An 18,428-nucleotide genomic window follows, 5' to 3' on the forward strand; every position below is an offset into this window, starting at 1 on the left:
CTGGGGCTCGCACAGCTGGTTTTGACGGAGAAAAGGGTGAACGTACAACATAACTGAAAGGTGACGTTTTCCACGGTGTTGGCACGTGTCGTATGGTTTTCTTACGGAAAAGGCTTGTTTTGGTCACCAGCAGAACTAAGTCATGTCTCATTTGTATGATCGCCTGGTTTGGCCGTTTGCTAGTGACCCTCTAACAAGTTTCGTTTGTTGCCGTTTTCACCGACAGCCATCCATCGGAACAGCCCCCGCCCCGTGAAGGTGCCGCGGTGCCACAGCGACCCTCCCAACCCCCATCTCATCATCCCAGCCCCGGAGGGATTCAGGTATTTGGTGCTCTCCCTGTCACTGGCGCTGGGGACCCCTCTGACGCGCATGCCGGACCTCGGAGCCTGCTGGGCGCTTGCTCTGACCACTGCTTCTCCGTGCCCCGACTCACACGCCGTGTGAAAGCTCTTGTCCGTGTCAGTGCCCCAACTGCAAAAGAACGGGGCGCGCCAGTCTAAGTCGGACTTGCGCCTTTCCAGATAACTTCGTTTCTCGGCTTGTCACCTCGAGCTACTAAATGCTTTCCAGCCTCGGGATACTTCCTTTCCTTTCTTGGAAAATGACCTCAGAGAAGCGCATACGGCGTGCGCAGCGTAACGAGCGTTTGGGAAACAATGCCGAGCACCCGTTTAGAAGAAGTGGCAGAGACCGGGAAGGCCTTTCCCGTCTTCCCTGGCTTCTCTGTGTGTGCCTGTGACCCCGAGCCGGCGCGCTGAAAGGAGCGCAGAGGCCCTGGTGCCCGTGGAGCACGGGCCCTGCGTGTGGCGGCGCTTCTGCGTCTTATCGGAGGGGGCGCCTTCTCTCCCCCCGATTTCCACTTCGTAAAAGTCAGTTTTACTCAACGGTGTTTGCTAGGAAAGGCCACAGCTATTTTTAAAACAGCGAGTTTGAAATTAGGTGTTTTTTAAAAATGATTTTTCCAGCCTAGACCTGAATCTCAGTGAACAGTTTACATGTCGCGTTTTAAGGTACCTCTCACTTGCCCTGTTTTCTCTCTCGCTGAAACCCGTCTGTGAGCCCGCCCCCTCCCGCCGTCTGTGTGCCTGAAGCTCTTCTTCTCGCCTTAGCACTCGGAGCGTGCCCTCGGACGCGCGGAGCCACGGCGCCCCCAGCGGCGACTCCGTGCCACCCAGACCCGCCGGCAGTGCCCATGACGCCAGGTAGCCTCTCCCCGCCGGTGTCCTGCCCCTTGCCCCTCGCGTGCGCCTCCGCGGTGACCGCGGCTCCGGGGCGCGTCCCGGGGCACGGCGGCGGGGTTTCTCCCCCTTGGGGCACGGCCCCTCGGCTCTGGGGCGGCCCGCACGGGGAGATAATCTGCCTGGTTTTAGTGTTGCTTTGCAGCTGATGGAACCAACAGGACTAGGTCTCGGCCAGTAACGACCCTCTGGGGAGAGAGTCGGGGAGGGCTGGTCCCCAGCCGGGGAGCGCGGGGAGCTCGGTAGACAGTGCCTTTCCCACAGTCCAGAGGCGGCTTCTGTGCACTGCCGTCGGAAGCGCCATTTTTCCAGCCATTTCCGTGGGAACCGGGCAGGTTCCGACCGGTGCGACCAGAAGGGGTTGGTCCAGTGGAAAGTGAGTCCCGGGGCTCGCGTCTCAGGGACAGCAGGTCGAGACCCGACAGAGCAGCGGCAGCCTGGCGGGCTCCAGAGACCCGCAGGGCCGTCCAGGAAGTCCGCTGTGTTGGTCAGGGCGGTTTTCCGGGTTCCCCCCCTTTTTTTGCCAGGAGGTCTCAGCGAGGTCGCCTACACTTCCTCTCAGGGACACCTGGCCGCTCCTAGTCCCGCCCTTCCAGCTGGCGGAGGGCTCTGCCCTCAGCCTCCAGGCAGGGCGGTGGTGGGTGGTGGGCTCCAACGGCAGTTCTGGTGGGGGACCCGGTCGGAGCAGGCGGCAGTGTGGTGCTGGCGGAAGGGGACACCGAGTCCAGGGTTTAAAGCGGACTGAAATGTGTTCACGCTTGTTTAATGCAGTCTAAAATGTCTGCAAGCATTTCTACTTTTCTCACTCATTAAAATAACTAATACTCCTTGTTTTTGGTGATAAATATCTATGACCTAAAAAATACCAATGTATTTTACAACTTAAGCATTCAACTAAAAAAAAAAATAACAGTTAACTTTGAAAAAAATTGCTCCTTTACCCTCTTTATTTTTATGTGTAGAGCATGTTCTGGCCTGTGATCCCACATGCTTCCATGTCCCTGTGGGCTCACTGGACCTGTCCCGTTTATAAGGGCAACACAGAGGGGGTGGGGTGCCCCCCGGGACATGCCGCCTGGCTGAGGGGCACAGGCTCGGGGACTGCAGCGCCTGCGGCGTGCGAGTCCACACGAGATTCCCCCGGAGCCAGGGCGGGGAGGCCGTCCCGGGCCCTGAAGGCCGGCGAGCTGCGGTCTCGGGTGTGTGTGCAGGCAGCAGCGGTGTGAGACGGAGGCGAGCGTGGTTCAGGCTGGGGCCTGGCCTGGCAGGCTCCCAGCGCCACGTGCGCAGCGTTTCACGAGCGTTCTTCGTCGTGAATGTGTGTGTCCTTGGGGTGGTCCTTGAGAGTTAGAAGTTTTACTGCCATCATAGCATGCCACCTTGCAGGCCTTTTTTTAAAACAAAGGAATGGAGTTTGTACCTGTTACGGCAGTGCCTCCACGACGTAGATGACACAGCGGCGCCACGGGGAGCCGTGCGCGGCCCACGGCTGAGTCTCGCTCCTGCATTCAAGCCTCACGTGGGCTCGATTCACTGCGCCTGAGCCCCCTTCCTGGGCGCCTGTGGGGTGGGCCTGGGGAGACCGTGCGGGGCGATGCCCGCGACTCCCCCAGTTGGCCGGGGTCCCTGCCCCCTCCCCCCACACCCCCACCCCACACTGGGTCTGTGCGCAGCCCCTGCCTGCCTGACAGACGCAGCCGCGGTGGGACTGTGCTCTGCCCCACCGCAGCCTGTAACTAGCTCCGTTCGACTGGCTCTGACTCGGAGAATGGCCTGAGCTTCAGTTCCCTTATGTGTGTGAAACCTTTTCGGCAGCGTTCTGCTTGCTGGAGCTGGCTCTTACTGGTTGGCAAGGGCCGATTGTTAATTTTTTAGGAATTCTGCAAGCCAATTGTTACACCCCAGAAATTGTCAAACTCGACAACCATTCTTGCACCCACCCCCCGACAGTAGTTACTAAAAACTCACCATCACACAGCTTCATTTAAATATACTCCTTGCCTTTTGTCCTGGCGAAGATCTCTGAGGCCGTGGACTCGTGTCGTCTCTGGGAAAGGGAGGAAGCGGAGGTGTGGAGCGCCTCTTCCGTAGTCGCCCGTCTGCAGCAGCGCTTAGGAGCAGAAAGCGTTTCTGTCTCCACGCTGGCGTCAGGGGTTTTCCCGCGGAGTGGTGCCGAGCCTTTCTTGGCGCGGTGGTGGGGAATGCCCCCCGTCACAGACGTAGCGGGCAGTGTCCCGGATCTGCGAGTCGGGGAGGCCAGAGGCACCGCGCGCCCGCAGCCTGTCCGCGTCTGAGGCCGTGCGGCCCGGGCCCCGCCCCGCGGGCGGCGGGAAGGAGCGCAGATGCTACCATGCTTCACGCCGCGTCCGTTCGGAAGCCTCACACCAGACTCGTCCATGAACCCGTGCCGTGTGCATTTTGGGTGATTTGTGTTAGAATCCGTAACACCTCCCTTACTTAATTTTGGGTCTTGCTCTTTATGGATTCATCCTGGATTGCTGAACGGTTGACTGCGAACTTCTCTTCTGGAAAAGCAGCGAATTGACTTGCTCTCTACGTGTTAAGCTTCCTGCCCTCCTGCACTTTTGCTTGGCTGCTGCTTGAGAAGCTGTTCGGTCTTCCCTTCTGCTCTCTTACCAAGAGGCTTGAAGTCTTTCGGGTCGTGTAGTGATTTCAGTGCTTTAAGATTTAAGCTCATAAGTGTAATTTGATGGTCATTTTAATGTTAACCGGATTTAGCTATTTTTCTCCCCCGCGGGCCGAAGCTGTGGAACTCCCCACACACGCCAGCACTTCCATAGGTGCAGTTCGGCTCTGGGTTGTGTTGTTTTTAACTTCGAACCGTGGGTCAGGCAGTCAGGTTTTCCTGGGTTGGCTGGGGAGGGACGAAAACACAACTGCTCTCCTCCTGAACTCCCAGGGAGGGTCTCCCAGAAGCAGCCCCGCTGATTTTGAGTGGGTGAGTCTCTGGGGCTGTCCTTCCCGCTGTCCTCCACCCGCTGGGGGCCAGCTGCCCCCCGGGACTCGCTCGCTCTCAGCGGAGAGCCGCCGCTCTGGGAACGCCCCACGGAACTGACAGCTCCGCTTCTACCGATGTCCGCGCAGGGGTTCCAGCGTCCCCGAGAACGACCGGCTGGCTTCCATCGCAGCCGAGCTGCAGTTTCGGTCCCTGAGCCGTCACTCCAGCCCCACGGAGGAGCGAGACGGTGAGTGGTGAGGGAGGCCGCTGTCCCCCCGGCACCGCTGTGAACGACTTGTGACGTGTACAGGCGGGGCGAGGCGGGGGCTGAGCCCGTCGGCTGTTGGTGCAGGCGCCTCTTAGCTGTGTGTGGCCTCCTAGGCCTCCCCTTGTTGCTGTTAAAAAGCCATTACTCGTGATATTCCAGTGACCAAGCGTTCTTGTTCACTTCAAATACGTGAAATCGACTGTTTGTGGATGCTTTGCTGTGGTTTCATTATTACACAGACCAAAGCGTCTCTGCCCAGGACACATGGTGGCCCGCACTGTCACCGCAGGCACCTGGGCAGGACTGCACACGTGTGGTCCCCAGGTCCTCCTGTTTCTGTGCTGTAGTGTGTTTACTTGTGCAAGTTTGTCAGTAATTAGAGTTCTGTTACCCCACCAACAGCTTCTTAGTTGGGTGCGATATTCTGGGATTGGTTGGTGAGACAGCTTCTCGCACTCCCACTGAACTGTAGTCAGTCAGCAGAAAGGACAGGCTGGTGGTAACTCATTGTGGCTGCTCGCTGGTTCAGTCTTGCGCTCAATGAAATAAGCGCGTTCGTTTTATTAGCAGTAACATGTACGAAAAAACACTTTCTGCAGAACCAGCATTTCCGAAGGGTGATGGCGGCGGGTCAGCGCGAAGGAGCTGGGAGCTGCGGACGCTCATCAGCCAGACGAAGGGTAAGAGGGTGCGCTGGGCCTGGGACGCCTGCGCGCGGGGGTGGGGGGGGTGAGAGAACACACCCTCCCGCTGTGGGGGTCCGAGCCCCGCTGGCGGCCCCTGCTCTCTCTCCCTCACGCGTCTGGCCGCACGCTCTGGACGGGCTGCGTCCACGTGCGCCTCCTGTGTCTCACAACCAGTCTCAAGCTCCTGGGGGCCAGGGACGTGCTTTACTCATCTGTGTTTTTTAAGTGCCAAGACCGTTGATTTTATATGTCACCTTGGGTAGCACCCTTAGCACAATGCTTTGTACACAGTAGAATGTGTTTACCACATGAATGACTTCATTTTTTAGGCTAAGAGGTTGAGAGAGAGCATTTAGCTTACGAAGTAGGTGATCAGTCACTGTTCACCGAAGGAACAGCTAGCAGGAAAACCCCTGGTCTGGTCCTGGGTGACCCCCCGCATGTGTCTGCGCACTTGTCACCACAGCATCCTGACGGGTGGGCAGAAGAGACCTCGCTCTCTGTCCCCGAGTGATACAGAGTTTCCGAGAGGGCAGGTCGGTTGGCCGTGGCGGTGAGTGACGGGCTAGAGCGTCCCACGCTGTGCCCCAGGCCAGTCCTCTTCCCACCGTCACACCCCTGTGAGGTGTGTGCGACTGGTCGGAGGAATAGTTGTCTGCCGCGGCCAGAGCGCTCAGGAGGGACGCCCTGGAGGCCGGAGCTGGCCCAGGAAGGAGTGACGGAAGGAGGGACACGTGGAGGAGACCCAGGGACTGAAGACTGGCCCGGCCCGGGGCGGTCAGAGAGTGCAGGCGCTAGCGAGGCGAGATCGCAGCGGTGTGGGGAGGCCCGATCTCGGCTGGTCTGCAGTGACGGGCCGCGTGGCGGGCCTGTCCCCGAGGGGGTGCCCCCCCTCTGAAGCCTCTCGAGCAGTTGGTGTGTCCCCGGTGAGGGGAGGTGGGAGACGGGGTGCCTGAATGGGGGCGGGGGGGAGGTCAGTGAGAGAAGTGCAGCTGCGTGGGAGGCAGCGAGAGAGCGGGCAAAGGAAGGGCAGAAGCAGGAGACGGCCGTGATGCAGCCGCGGACAGGCCTGTGGGGGGGTGTGTGTCCAGGGCTTGGGCCTGGGTGACGGGACAGAGGCTCTCTCCAGTGGCTGGTGGTTCCCATGGAGACCAGGTCTTTGTGCTGGTTTTTGACACAAGAACCTGGTGGTCAGGTGAACTTGGAAACTGTTGGGAGAGTTCCTGTTCACACTGAAATGTTAGAGACTGGGAAATCCCGAGGACTCTTCTCTGTTAGAAAAGAACAGCCTTTCCTGGACACACCTTACGGTGGAGTTGGCTGTGCTCGGTGCTCAGAGAAGCCGGCGTGTCAGTGGTGGAGACAGAGGGAACCTGTTTCCCTCAAAACCAGGAGTCCCTGGTTTTAGGAACTGGCTGCATTAAGAAACTCATTAGAAGGTTCTAAATATCTGGGGAGTCCTCAGCCCGGTCTTCCCGGGCCCCAGGGACCTTTGTCTGCCAGGAGTTGCAGGCTCCGTCCGAGGGGGGTCTTGCGGAGTCACTCGAGGAGCGCTGGAAGGGAGATGCGTCGAAAGCCGTCCTCGCCAGGTGGTGGGTTGTGCCCCGCGAGTGGGGTGTCTGGTTGGCATTAGAGCCACAGCGCAGGGTCCGCGCCAGGCGGCAAACAGAGCAGTCACGGTCCGCGGAACGGCGGCTTAGTGTTCCACGCGGGAAAGACTCTGGGGAAATAACTGGAGAAGCGGGGGTGTGGAGCCTGGGGGCAAGTTAGGAGCCGTGCGACGACGGGAGAGCTTCCTGGTGTGTGCCTGGACCCTGGCCGGCGCGCCGAGCGCTCTGCGGGGCCGTGCGTGGCTTCTTTCACGTGTCTCGGTAGCTCTGGGAATTGGTGGTGTTTCCTTCCTGTCGCACGTCAGGGAGTTGATTGACAACTAGCGAAGTCGGCCGACCCGCCTGCTGTCCAGCACCGGGGACCTGGTGGGGCCGGGGTGTACTTGAGGCCTCTGGTGCCAGAGCTCGCGCCCCGCATGGCCTGCTCCTCGGGGAGGGCTTCCTGGGGGAGGCGCCGTGTTTCTGCGCAGCTGCCACGTGGTGGGCTGACCTCACCAGCCCCGGGATGGGGAGCCGGTCGTTCAGGCAAACGGAAGAGTGGGGACGGAGGCCTGGAGGCGAGAACCGGCGTGGTGTGCCCCCTAGAGCTTTCCAGTGCGACTGGCTCAGAGCCCACGCAGGGGAGAGAAGGGAGCCGCTTGGCCACAGTGAGCTGGGAAAGGGGACTGGGGTCCCGCTGGGCAGGACCTCACGACCCATGGGAAGGGCACGGAGGTCCCAGGGTCAGATTTCCCATTTCAGTAAGGGAATCCCGCCAACGCGAGGGACTGGAGAGAGGAGGGGCTGAGCAGTCGGGTTGGCACTGCAGCCCGACCGCAGCCTCGGGGGAGGGGGCGCTGGAGTCTGCCCGCACTGGCCCGTGTGGAGGGCGCAACTGTGCAGTGCGGGGCGTGCTCCGGGGGGCCGTTGGACTGCGGTGGGCTGCGATTCACCCGCGGTGCGCCTGAGCAGGCCACGCCAGCGTCGCTGTGAGGGCGTGCTGCCGCGTGCTGCTGTTGGTATTTGCTGGAAGTTGGCCTGCCGACGGCGGCCAGGACCACCGGGTTCGTGCTTCTCCCTGCAGATTCCGCTTCCAGACAAGGACCCATGGAGGCCATCCAGAAGTCAGTCCGGCTGTTCGAGGAAAAGCGGTATCGGGAAATGAGGAGAAAGAACATCATCGGTCAAGTGTGCGACACCCCCAAGTCTTACGATAACGTCATGCACGTTGGCCTGAGGAAGGTGACCTTCAAGTGGCAGAGAGGAAACAAGATCGGTAAGGCCGCTGAGGCGCGGGGCGCCCAGACCGTCTCCGAGAAGCAGCAGCAGCTACGCTTCTCTAGGTTAAGGGTGATGTTGTTGGACCCGTTCTCGTACACGTGCGGCAGAGCCCCCCCCGCCCGTGTTGCAGAGGGTTCAGGGCTTTTGCTGCTGCTGTTTATTTGCTTCCTGTGTAAACTGTGTTCTGAGGGTGAACAAAGGGAGATTTTAGATTTTAGAATAGTTTGGCTTGATGACTCCAGAGGTTGCCCTGGGGAGCCACATAAATTGTGCCCGTTTGCTGAGTCCGAGTGCCTGCATCTTCTCCCCACAAGCACGTGCTGAAGAGAAACCAGGTGCAGGTAGAGACAGGACGGTCTTTTCTGAAACACGGGTGGTGGACTGGGGGTGAGAAGGAGCCTCCCCCGCCTACGTGCACTTGCTTACCCTTGGAGCACCGGGGCCTGGGGAGGCAGACCGGCTGTGATGCGGGGCTCTGCGAGCCTCGGGAAGCCGGAACCTGCTCTCAGAGCACAAAATGCTGGAAGCAGTCAAGCACTTCTTGATTATGTTGATTGTCATCTGTCTTATTCAGCCCTCTGCCCCCTTAATTAACGTCCCCTGAAGGTGTGTCAGCAGACTCTCCACCCCACACACCCCTGGGCCTGAAGCAGTGAGGTGCAGTTAGGTGGCGGCCAAGCTTCCTCCTGGCCACGCCCTTTGCCCACCCCCACGCCCACCTCCCCCCTGCCTCCCACCCCCCGCCCTGCTGGCCCCGGCCTCCTCCAGGGCCGCGGGGGCTGTGAAGCGTACGCCAGGGGGCCTCGTGTTCACCCTCTCATGCCTCCTTGGGGACTTCCCAGAGTCACTCCTGCTCTGTTGACACACATGTGCAGTGAAGGGAGGGCCTGGGTCTCGGATACTAGGGAGCGCGCGGAAAGGCCTGGGTCTTGAGCAGTCCGCCTCGGCGAGTGCGGTCACAGAGCAGGAGGGCAGCTGCGGAACGAGGAGGGCGAGCACACACGGGAGTGAGACACAGCGGCCCGGCGTGGTAACTGTATGCTCTGTGTGTGTGTGTGTGTGTGTGTGTGTGTGTTCACAGGCGAGGGGCAGTACGGGAAGGTCTACACCTGCATCAGCGTGGACACGGGCGAGCTGATGGCCATGAAGGAGGTGAGTGGACGGAGGGCCGGGAGAGCTGCCGGTGGTAACCAGGGTCTCGGGGCGCAGGGCTGCTGCAGCGCCTTTCTTTTTTTTTTTTTTTTTGCTAGCACAGAATTTTTTTTATTGGTTTATAAGAGAGAGAAAGAGAACTATCGTCTGTTCTTCCAATTATTTATGCGTTCACTGATTGATTCTTGTATGTACTCTGACTGGGGATTGAACTGCAGCCTCGGTGCATCGGGATGCTGCTCTAACCAGCTGAGCCACCCGCCCAGGCGTGTGCTTCAGCACTGCAGAGAGCCGTGTGAGGCTGAGAGAGGAAGGGGCTGAGAACCCAAGGGGCCCCCCTCCCTGCGGGTGTGGTCAGCACCATGGAGAGGGAGACAGAGGTGGAGCTGGGGGAAAGCCTCCAGGACGCGGAGGGTGGCATCTTCCTGGGGGGCTTTCGGGGGAGAAGGGGACATTTGTGACCCACTGCAGAGACAGCAGCGTGTCCACAGCTGGAGGTGGGGTGGGACGGGCAGGGGAAGCCTGGGGAAGGCCCGGTGTGGACACCGAGGCTGGTGTCACTGAGGAGGAGGCACCTCGAGGCTCAGGAGCGGGGGACGGGGAGCGGGGAGCGGGGCTGGTGGGGGAAGAGGCTGGGGCTGCTGGGGCTGCTAGTGCCCCCGGCAGCCCCGTGAGCAGCAGACACACCCGGCACCCGGCTGAGGCCCTGTGTCCCGGGTGCCTGCGGCATTTCTTGTTGGCCCTGCCTGGCACCTCCCGCCCTGCCTTTACGGCCTCCTTCCGGCCTCCCGGCAGTCAGCTCCAGGACAGAATCCCGTCTCGGCTCGTCGTCCTGCCATGAACCTGAACGGCGGCGACTGCTTCCTGGACGTGCAGCGAGTGTGTGCCGATTCAGTGTGCAGTTGTGAAAGGGTCCCGCTAGCTGTGGCCGCACCCAACGCTCTAGGGCGGGCCTGCCTGATTCGCTCGAAAGCACAGGGGACAGGACGTCTGGGAGCAGAGGCACAGACACGCCGGCAGCAGGCGCAGGGCCCGTGTCCGGAGACGGCCGTGCCGCCTCGTGGTCAGCGCTGGCCCGTTGCGAGTGCGAGACGGTGCCAGCAGTAATCAACAGTCTGCCTCTCACAGATTCGGTTCCAGCCGAACGACCATAAGACCATCAAGGAGACCGCGGACGAGCTGAAGATATTCGAGGGCATCAAGCACCCCAACCTGGTCCGGTACTTTGGCGTGGAGCTGCACAGGGTGAGGCTCCGAGCGAGCGGTCGGGGGGGCCCTCCCCCTGCGGAGGAGCTTGGCCCAGCTGTGGGACCTCTGTGGGCCACGCAGCCCTGCCCCTCGAGGCCGGAGGGGCCCTCTTGACGTGTGCGTGGTGGTGGGGGCCGCTCCCCCACACCACAGGGCGCCGACACCCACCCTCCCAGCAGAGGGTCTTCCAGAAGGCCCCGCCCGCTCCTCCTTCCTTTTCCGGCTCTGGCTGAGCCATGCACTGCCGAGTGTGCTGGGGAGTGAGCCCGCCTCTGCTCGTGTGTGCGTGCTCGGGAACCACGGCGGGATGGGAGAATCGGGCCGTCCGTCTCGTCGGCCCGCTCGGGCTCAGAGGCGAACCGCAGGGGGCGGAGGAGGACTTGGGCTTCTGAGGAAGGCGGGCTTTGGTGACGGGGGCCGCCCTCACCCTCAGACTCTCGCGTGGGCAGGACGGGTTCCAGCCCTCACCGCCCGCCGCATGTGGAGGGAGGCCCCATGGCGGACTCCACTGTGGAGGGGGGAGGGGGGTGGACACTGACCAGCTGTGCAGCCCCAGGCCGGAGGCCGGCGGCCAGCACTGGGGGGAGGCAGAGATGCCTCCAGGGGGGCAGCACTGTGTCAGGACGGCAGGGTAGCCGCCCGCTGGAGAGGTGGTCCCGGTGGGCACGGCCCGTGGCGCCCCCGGTGCCCGCGCTGGGCGTGCGCGTGACCACGCGGCCGCGTCGGTCGCCCACAGGAAGAGATGTACATCTTCATGGAGTACTGCGACGAGGGCACGCTGGAGGAGGTGTCCAGGCTGGGCCTCCAGGAGCACGTCATCCGGCTGTACTCCAAGCAGATCACCGTGGCCATCAACGTGCTCCATGAGCACGGCATCGTCCACCGCGACATCAAAGGTAACCCCCAGGCGCCTCGCCCCCAGGCGCCTCGCCCCCAGGAAGTGCCTGCCTCAGGGACTCCCCCCCCAGGGGCCAGTCTGGGGACACCGCGTGGCACACCGTGGGTGCGTCTGTGAGCAGCGGGTCGGCCCTGTCTCTCTCTTTCTGCTGAGGTCAGAGGTGAGCGTGGCCTCACAGGCTGACTCGGCGGGCCCCTGCCGTGTGTAGAATTCTGCTCCAGACGGACAGGTTCCCGCAGGGGCGCGGGGTTTCGGAGTCCTCGCTTCCTGGCGTGAGGGGAGTAGCCGTGCTTCTGCCTCGGAATTGCCCCGCGTGCATGTGCCTTAAGCACTCCCACACCGAGGCCCTGATCTCTGGGCCTGGGAGTCTTGGTGATAAAGCAACAGATCACTTTTGTCTCTAGTTGGCCCCCGACTGGGGGATCCCATTCGGTCACAGCCGGAGGCCGGCCTGAACACGTTCCTTCTCCCTCGGGACTCGGCCTGACTGCTGCCAGGCAGCAGAGCCCGTGGGGGCCTGGGTGTGGGGTCGGCCCCCGCCCCCTGCACCTGCCGCACACGTGGCCGTGCTGCCTGCCCGCCCACCTCCGTCCACCTTGCTCTGCTGTCGGGGGTCGTTCTGGCGTTTGCTTGGTTGGCTCTCAGCCAGGCACTGGTGTTGCTGATTTCCAGTTCTCCCACAAACTCCACACTCAGCTGCTGTCCGTTGTCACGAAGTGGTACCTTCGTGGCATTGGCAGTGGCCATAAAGAGAATTCCTCCAAGGGATCCCTTGAATCATGTCCGTTCCCTTGCATCCTTGTGATGCTCTCATTAATTCAGCGTGGCCGAGGATGTGCATGGGTGCGCCAGATGACCAGGCCAGCCCTGGGAGACCCGGGGGGGGGGGCCACCTGTGCTGGGAGCACGAGCCATGACGGTCAACTCGGGAAGCACAGCCCCTCGTGTGGCTGCTCAGCACTGCTCTCCGAAGGAGGCACCCGGGGATGCGGGGACCAGGGATGAGTGGCCCGGTGGGAGGGCGGCACGCTGCAGCAGAGGCACGGTGGCCCCGGTGCACGGTGGCCTGGGAGGGCGGCACGCTGCAGCAGAGGCACGGTGGCCCCGGTGCACGGCAGCCTCAGACTGCAGCAGAGCGCAGGCGCGGCAGGCGCGCGCTCGTCGAGCTGGGAGACAGTCACAGGACACTCGCCAGCCCGTCTGAGGTCGGTGGGCCTCGGCGTGGTGCTGAGGGGTGCTGTGTGCCAGTCCTCACCACCGCGCTGTGTCTTGCTCTGCGGCCCTGATGGCTGCCGCTCCCCTCCAAGGGCCGCCACCACGGGCGGGTGGGCGGGTGTCAGCATCTCGGAGAGCCTCTGGGTCCTAGCGTCAGAACCTGTACCTGCGTTTCAGTTCGGAAAGATTGGCCCACGTAATCTGCACTGACGTTCAAGTTCGTTTGCTTTGCATTAGTATTTGTGAGTAAAGCTTAAAACCTTGACCCTTGCGTTTCGTTCATCGAGCTCTGGGAAGCCCTGCGTCGCCCGTTTGTCGCTGGGGCGTCCGTGTGAACTTCGGAGCGCCCGCCTGGGGCGTCAGAGGCTCACGGCTGCCCGCTCCTCACTAGGTGCCAACATCTTCCTCACCTCCTCGGGGCTCATCAAACTGGGAGACTTCGGGTGCTCCGTGAAGCTCAAGAACAACGCGCAGACCATGCCGGGCGAAGTGAACAGCACCCTGGGGACCGCAGGTGGGCGCTGGCGGCGTCTGTCCTGTGCCGACTGCTCTCCGGGCACCGGGCTCCCCTTGGCCCCTCCCGTCGGCACCGACCTGCAGGCGACCCGGCTTGGACTCCCGTGTGCTCGCACGTCTGCAGACTCCGGTCGGCCCCCTGGGAGCCCGGGCCAGGCTGGGAGGTTGACTTCCCCCAGAGCGCAAGGAGGGAGGGTCGGCCTTGCCTTTTCCCCCCTGAGAGAAACTCCGTCTCTCGGCTGGGTTGCTCGAACTAGCCCAGCGTCGGAGACTTCTACACCCTCTTAGCAGGTTAAGTTTATGTTTCCGTTGTGAATGCAATTAGTCTGAAAGTTTGCATGTTCAAAACTCTTTCAGAAGATGATTGGACCCCTGAAATGTCCGTTCAGGGAACTGATGTGAAATACCTGTTTTCCAGTGTCCCTCCCTCCCTCCCTCCCATGATGTGATTCAGAAAAAGCTCCCCCTGGACATGCTACTGTTTGTCCGAGTGGAGAGTGTGTGGTTGCCCGGCTCTGACGGGTGCTGTGCTGACAACAAGCCCTCCCACCCCCCACCTGTGACTTTTACAGCGTACATGGCTCCGGAAGTCATCACTCGTGCGAAAGGCGAGGGTCACGGGCGTGCGGCCGACATCTGGAGTCTGGGGTGTGTGGTCATAGAGATGGTGACCGGCAAGGTGAGCAGAGGCCACGGGGGAGGGACTGCAGGAGGCACCTGCGTGCACGGGGCGTGACCGGGGGGTTGTCATCATCAGAAACGCTGTGGGCACGGCTTCCGCTGCGGACCGTGACTAGGGATGAAAAATGTGACCTGTCAGAAATACAGTCAGGATGAGACAGGTGACCACGAGGAGTTAGATATTTATGAGATATGTCATTTAAAGAACTCTGAAAAGTAAATAAAGACATGAAGCTTGAATTAAAACATGGAGTAAAACAAGCAGCTACAAAGAGAAATGTGAAGCTGAAAACTTGTGTCTGCACCAAAACTGGCGCATGAATCACCTCGATGCGTGATTGCCCCCCGAATTGGAGGCAGCCAGGCTGTCCTTCTGGGGGTGTCCACACGGCAGCGCTCCGCACAGGGGAGGGCTGCGCAGCGGTAAAACACACCCATTGAGCTGTAGAACGAGGGGGGACCCTCAGAGTGCGGTGCTGCGTGGAGGAGGCCGCCTGAAACGGCCCCACACACACCGATGGCACGACCCCCACTGCAGGACCCCCTCCCAGGAGAGGCCGGACCGCTGAGGCGGGGCGAGACCCGTGGTTGCCGGGGGTGCGGGGGAGGTAGGGGGGGACTGGCAGGCAGTGTCGCTGTCCTGTGGGATACCATGTCTGGAAGTTTACCTTCTGATGAAGGTACGATTAGTGAACAGTTACACAGGTGTGCAAAGGCTGTGCGTGTGTGTGTGTGGCATCATTTATAAAGCAGTGTTAGAAACCTCGTAGGTGGACAAGCCGGGAATTAAATCAGTACGCAGCTGTAATTGCAGCTGTGGAAGACGGCACGTCAGTGCCCAGGGAGGGCCAGCTAGCGTCGTCCCCGTGAGCACTCCCATGCAGGGGTGGCCTCGGGGTCCGTCACTGCGGCCGGGCCGGCGTCAGAGAGAGAGAACAGGTTCTCGTGCGTCCCGGTGGGTAGGGGTGCACGGGCCGGGGTGCTGCCCTGGGTCTCTTCCCCGAGAGTCTGGCCGTCCCTGCGACCCTTGTGAAGCTTTGCGCTAATAGAAGGCGGTGCTCGTTCCTCAGCAAGGCAGCGCATCCCACGCCCCTGGAGATGGCTGTTGAGTTGGTTTATTGGCACTTCCACCTCGCTGTCCCTGCCGCTTGTGTGTGTGTGGTGATGGCATCTGTGCAGTGCTGGCCCGACCTGACCCCAGACGGGGGGTGGGGCAGGCAGGCCGTGCCATGTGCTGGCCATGCACCTAGAGCTCGACTGGGCTGCGGTCAGAGGGTCTGAGGCGCCCTCCCGCTGCGGCGGGAGACCCGCAGAGCTGGGACCAGACTGCGGGCCCTGAGCGCCTGAGGTGCTTCCCGTCAGGCCCTCAGGGCAGAGTCTGCCCGCCCAGGACGTCGGGGTGCCCCTGGTGTCAGGGTGTCCAGGACGAGCTCGGGGAGGCACCTCTTCCTGGACACGCAGCATTAGTTACCACTGGTGTCTCTCTCCTCAGAGGCCTTGGCACGAGTACGAGCACAACTTCCAGATCATGTACAAGGTGGGGATGGGGCACAAGCCCCCCATCCCCGACAGGCTGAGCCCGGAAGGGAAGGACTTCCTGTCCCACTGCCTGGAGAGCGAGCCCGGGACACGGTGGACGGCCAGCCAGCTCCTCGACCACCCCTTCGTCAAGGTGCGGCGGCGGCGGGCGGCTGCTCGTGGAGGCCTGGGGGCCCGAGTGTCTGAGTGCCCAGCGCCTGCACCGCAGCTGAAGGGGGGGGGCACCCACTTCTGCCTGGGGGTCTTGTCCGTGGCTTTTTCTCCCTGAAAATGTTCACTGTGGTTCTCTGGCCTGATCCATTTGGGTGGTGGGCGGGGGGGGGGGCCCCCTCGGGCCAGCTGAAGGGAATGCTGAGTGGACGGACCGGGGGAAGCCGGTTCTCTTCTGCGAGTGACGGCTGGTGACGGGTCCCCACCACCGAGCCCGTGGAGATGGGGCCGTGCCGACGGGGCGCTCGGTGGGAGCCGGGGTCGTGGGGCGTGTGCTGTGTTGTCGGGTCCGGGGAGCCCGCGGCGCTTCCCCCAGAGCACGCTGGGAGCTCTCTGGGAGGGGTCAGCCCAGTCAGGAAGGGGTGGGGGTGGCAGACAGTGGGAGACACGCGGAGGGCTCACCGCGCAGGGCCAGACCGCCCAGGAGCTGGCGTGGGCGCCGCGGGTGGGCGCTGGCGGAGCGCGGGACGGGGGGAGTGCGGGACGGGTGAGGCTGGGCAGGCGGCAGGGCCGCGGGAGGGATTGCAGCTCTCGGGAGTGGGACGCGGTCGAAGGGTGTTCTGGAGCTGTCGCTCCGGACGGAGGCAGGAGGCCCCTCGGGGAGCTGCCGATGGAGCCGGCAGGGTGGGAGTGGGGGTCAGGTGTGCGTCCCTGGTGATACTCGGTCAGTGGCCATGAGAGCTCACTGTGAAGTGAGTGGAGGGGCGGAATCTCGGCTGGTTCCCAGGCGCTTGGCCGGGGTCACTGGGTGACAGGAAGTCAGCGTGGTGCAGAGGCCCGCTGGCCGACAGCCAGGTCAGGGAGATGAGGTGGGTTTGGGACCGCTGCCGGGGGTGCCTGAGGGGCCTTGGGTGCTTTGGGCTGGCACTGGGGAGAATTGGGGCAGGGTGCAGATTTGGGGACCGGGTGTTGCTGGGAGGGCATTTAGGGAGGATGGGGCCATGGAGGGAACACTAGCGGGCCGGGAGCAGCCCCCGCCTCGAGGGGGGGATGGGGCCTGGGGGTGGCGGCACCCCTGGACCTGCTGCAGGGCTGGTCACGTGGTGGGAACGCAGGTCTGCACTGAAAAGCAGATAAATACACGGTCGGTGCACAGTGGGAACGCAGGTCTGCACTGAAAAGCAGATACACGGTTGGCGCACAGTGGGAATACAGGTCGGCGCTGAGAGGCAGGTATACAGTTTGTGCTCAGTGGGAATGTGGGCTGGCGCTGAGAGGCAGATACACGGTCGGTGCACAGTGGGAACGCAGGTCGGCGCTGAGAGGCAGATGTGCGGTCCGCGCTGACGTGCTGCCGCCCACGTGCCCCCTCACGGGGCTCTCCGCCGTCCCTCCTGGGGCAGTGACTCGGCACCAGCCGGAGCCCTTGTGTCCTCGTGTCGGCGAAGCCCACCCCGGGCACCCGACGCTGGGCGGGGGGCACGGGACATGCCGGGGTGCTCACCTGTCTGCTCGCCTTCCCCGCAGGTCTGCACGGACGAGGAGTGAGGTGGGCCGCCGCGGCCCAGGAGCGGCGCCCGGGGCGGGGAGTCCCTCAACCACTGCTGTATGTAGTACGTACGTGGCGCCCGCCGGGACGCCGCGCGGGCCCCCCGCCGTCCGGGCCTGAAGGCTGCACACGTGGCCAGCTCACGGCTCCTGCTGCTCCTGTGGGTGTGGCCTGCGCGGGCCTCCCGGTGGCGGTGCCCCCGCGGTAATGAGCTGCGTGCTAAGTGCCATTTCTACTGTACACGGACCGCCGCTTCCGTCACCCCGAGACCAGGGACGTCGGCGCTGTGTTTGGGCCTCGCGGGTCTCCAAGCCGCTGCCGTCACGGTGCCGCCGTCCCAGCCGTCCTGGCCTCCCCGTCCCCTCCCGCCTGTCGAGTGCACTGTGAAGCTCCCCGTCCGCAGTGGCGGCGGCGGCGGCGGCAACGGTAGCGGCACGCCGCGGGTCTGTCCCGCAGAAGGCAGACTCTTGCAGTTTAAGGAAAAGGTTCTTTTTTCAATAAATGGTTTATTTTAGGAAAGCGCAGTTGCATTGTTTTTTCGTGGTTGTCAGCTGAGGGCCACCGGGACCTGACCCAGAGGCCGTTCCCTGCAGCGCCGTGTTCCTGGGCGGAGGGGGCACCGTGGGGGGGGAGGGGCGAGGGACGCCAGTGCTGGGGCACGCAGAGGGTTAGAGGGGACGTTCCGTCGGCCAGCGAGTGGGCAGGGGGCACACGCCCTGGCCCCGCTGCCCCGCACTGGGGGCCCGGGTGTCCTCCCGTGACTCGGAGGCGCCGGGCTGGGGTAACACCACATGCCAGAGCCACGCGGCCGTAGAGCAGCTTCTCGGGAGGTAAGTGCTGGCGCGCTCAGCTCCCCGAAACAGCTCCAGTCACCTGCCGTCCGTTGGGGTGGTCTTTGATTTCTCTCGACCAAACTTTCTTAAAGGTCAGTCACAGAGCCGGCCTCCTGAGATCCGTTTACAAGATCGTGGACCCCCTCCTTCCACGTGGCGGCGACTCTCCGGACAAGGAGCTGCTCCCACAGGCTCTGCGCCCGCCTGCCCCAGGGACCGGCGCCCAGAGGACGCTGGCTGGCGTCGCGGATTCATACAGACTCGCGGAACGGATTGTGTCCTTCCAGTTTCCTCAAACAGCCTTCGAGACGTAATTCACATAACGTCTGAAGCGTGTCCTTCGATGGCGTTTCGTGTCGTTCCTGTGGCACAACCGTCGTCTTCACAGTCTGTCTCAGAACGTGCCCGCCACCCGCAGGAACCTCCCGTCCCAGCAGGGGGCGTCACCGAGCCACTGCCCGTCTCGGCAGGAACTCGCCGCCTCTGGACGCCCAGGTAAGGAGGCTCTGACGGCAGGTGGCCTCGTGCGTCTGCCTGTGTCACCCGAGTCGTCGCTCCGCGGCCCGTTGGCGCTGTGGTACGTGCCGGCGCCCCCTCCTTCCCGTGGCCGAGCGCCGGCCCCG

At 62.7% G+C, this 18,428-nt stretch overlaps 1 protein-coding gene across 2 annotated transcripts in view; it reads left to right on the forward strand.

Annotated features, from left to right (window-relative positions):
* Positions 1–17,491, forward strand: part of MAP3K4 (mitogen-activated protein kinase kinase kinase 4) — an 84,133-nt gene extending 66,642 nt beyond the window's left edge. Inside the window, exons 16-27 of one of the 2 annotated variants that reach the window (XM_045843077.1) lie at positions 227–323; positions 1,113–1,205; positions 4,347–4,447; positions 5,068–5,148; positions 7,828–8,019; positions 9,106–9,176; positions 10,305–10,421; positions 11,161–11,320; positions 12,929–13,051; positions 13,626–13,732; positions 15,227–15,406; positions 16,951–17,491. In XM_045843077.1, the coding sequence (XP_045699033.1) occupies positions 227–323; positions 1,113–1,205; positions 4,347–4,447; positions 5,068–5,148; positions 7,828–8,019; positions 9,106–9,176; positions 10,305–10,421; positions 11,161–11,320; positions 12,929–13,051; positions 13,626–13,732; positions 15,227–15,406; positions 16,951–16,971 (1,343 nt within the window). In that variant the 3' untranslated portion in view covers positions 16,972–17,491. The remainder of the gene's footprint in view (positions 1–226; positions 324–1,112; positions 1,206–4,346; positions 4,448–5,067; positions 5,149–7,827; positions 8,020–9,105; positions 9,177–10,304; positions 10,422–11,160; positions 11,321–12,928; positions 13,052–13,625; positions 13,733–15,226; positions 15,407–16,950) is intronic. The other variant, XM_045843078.1, reaches the window with a different exon arrangement.
* Positions 17,492–18,428: the final 937 nt, after the last annotated feature.

The sequence above is a fragment of the Phyllostomus hastatus genome, unplaced genomic scaffold (assembly GCF_019186645.2).
Source record: "Phyllostomus hastatus isolate PE091 unplaced genomic scaffold, TTU_PhHast_1.1 phas_contig_40, whole genome shotgun sequence".
Classification (NCBI taxonomy): Eukaryota; Metazoa; Chordata; class Mammalia; order Chiroptera; family Phyllostomidae; genus Phyllostomus; species Phyllostomus hastatus.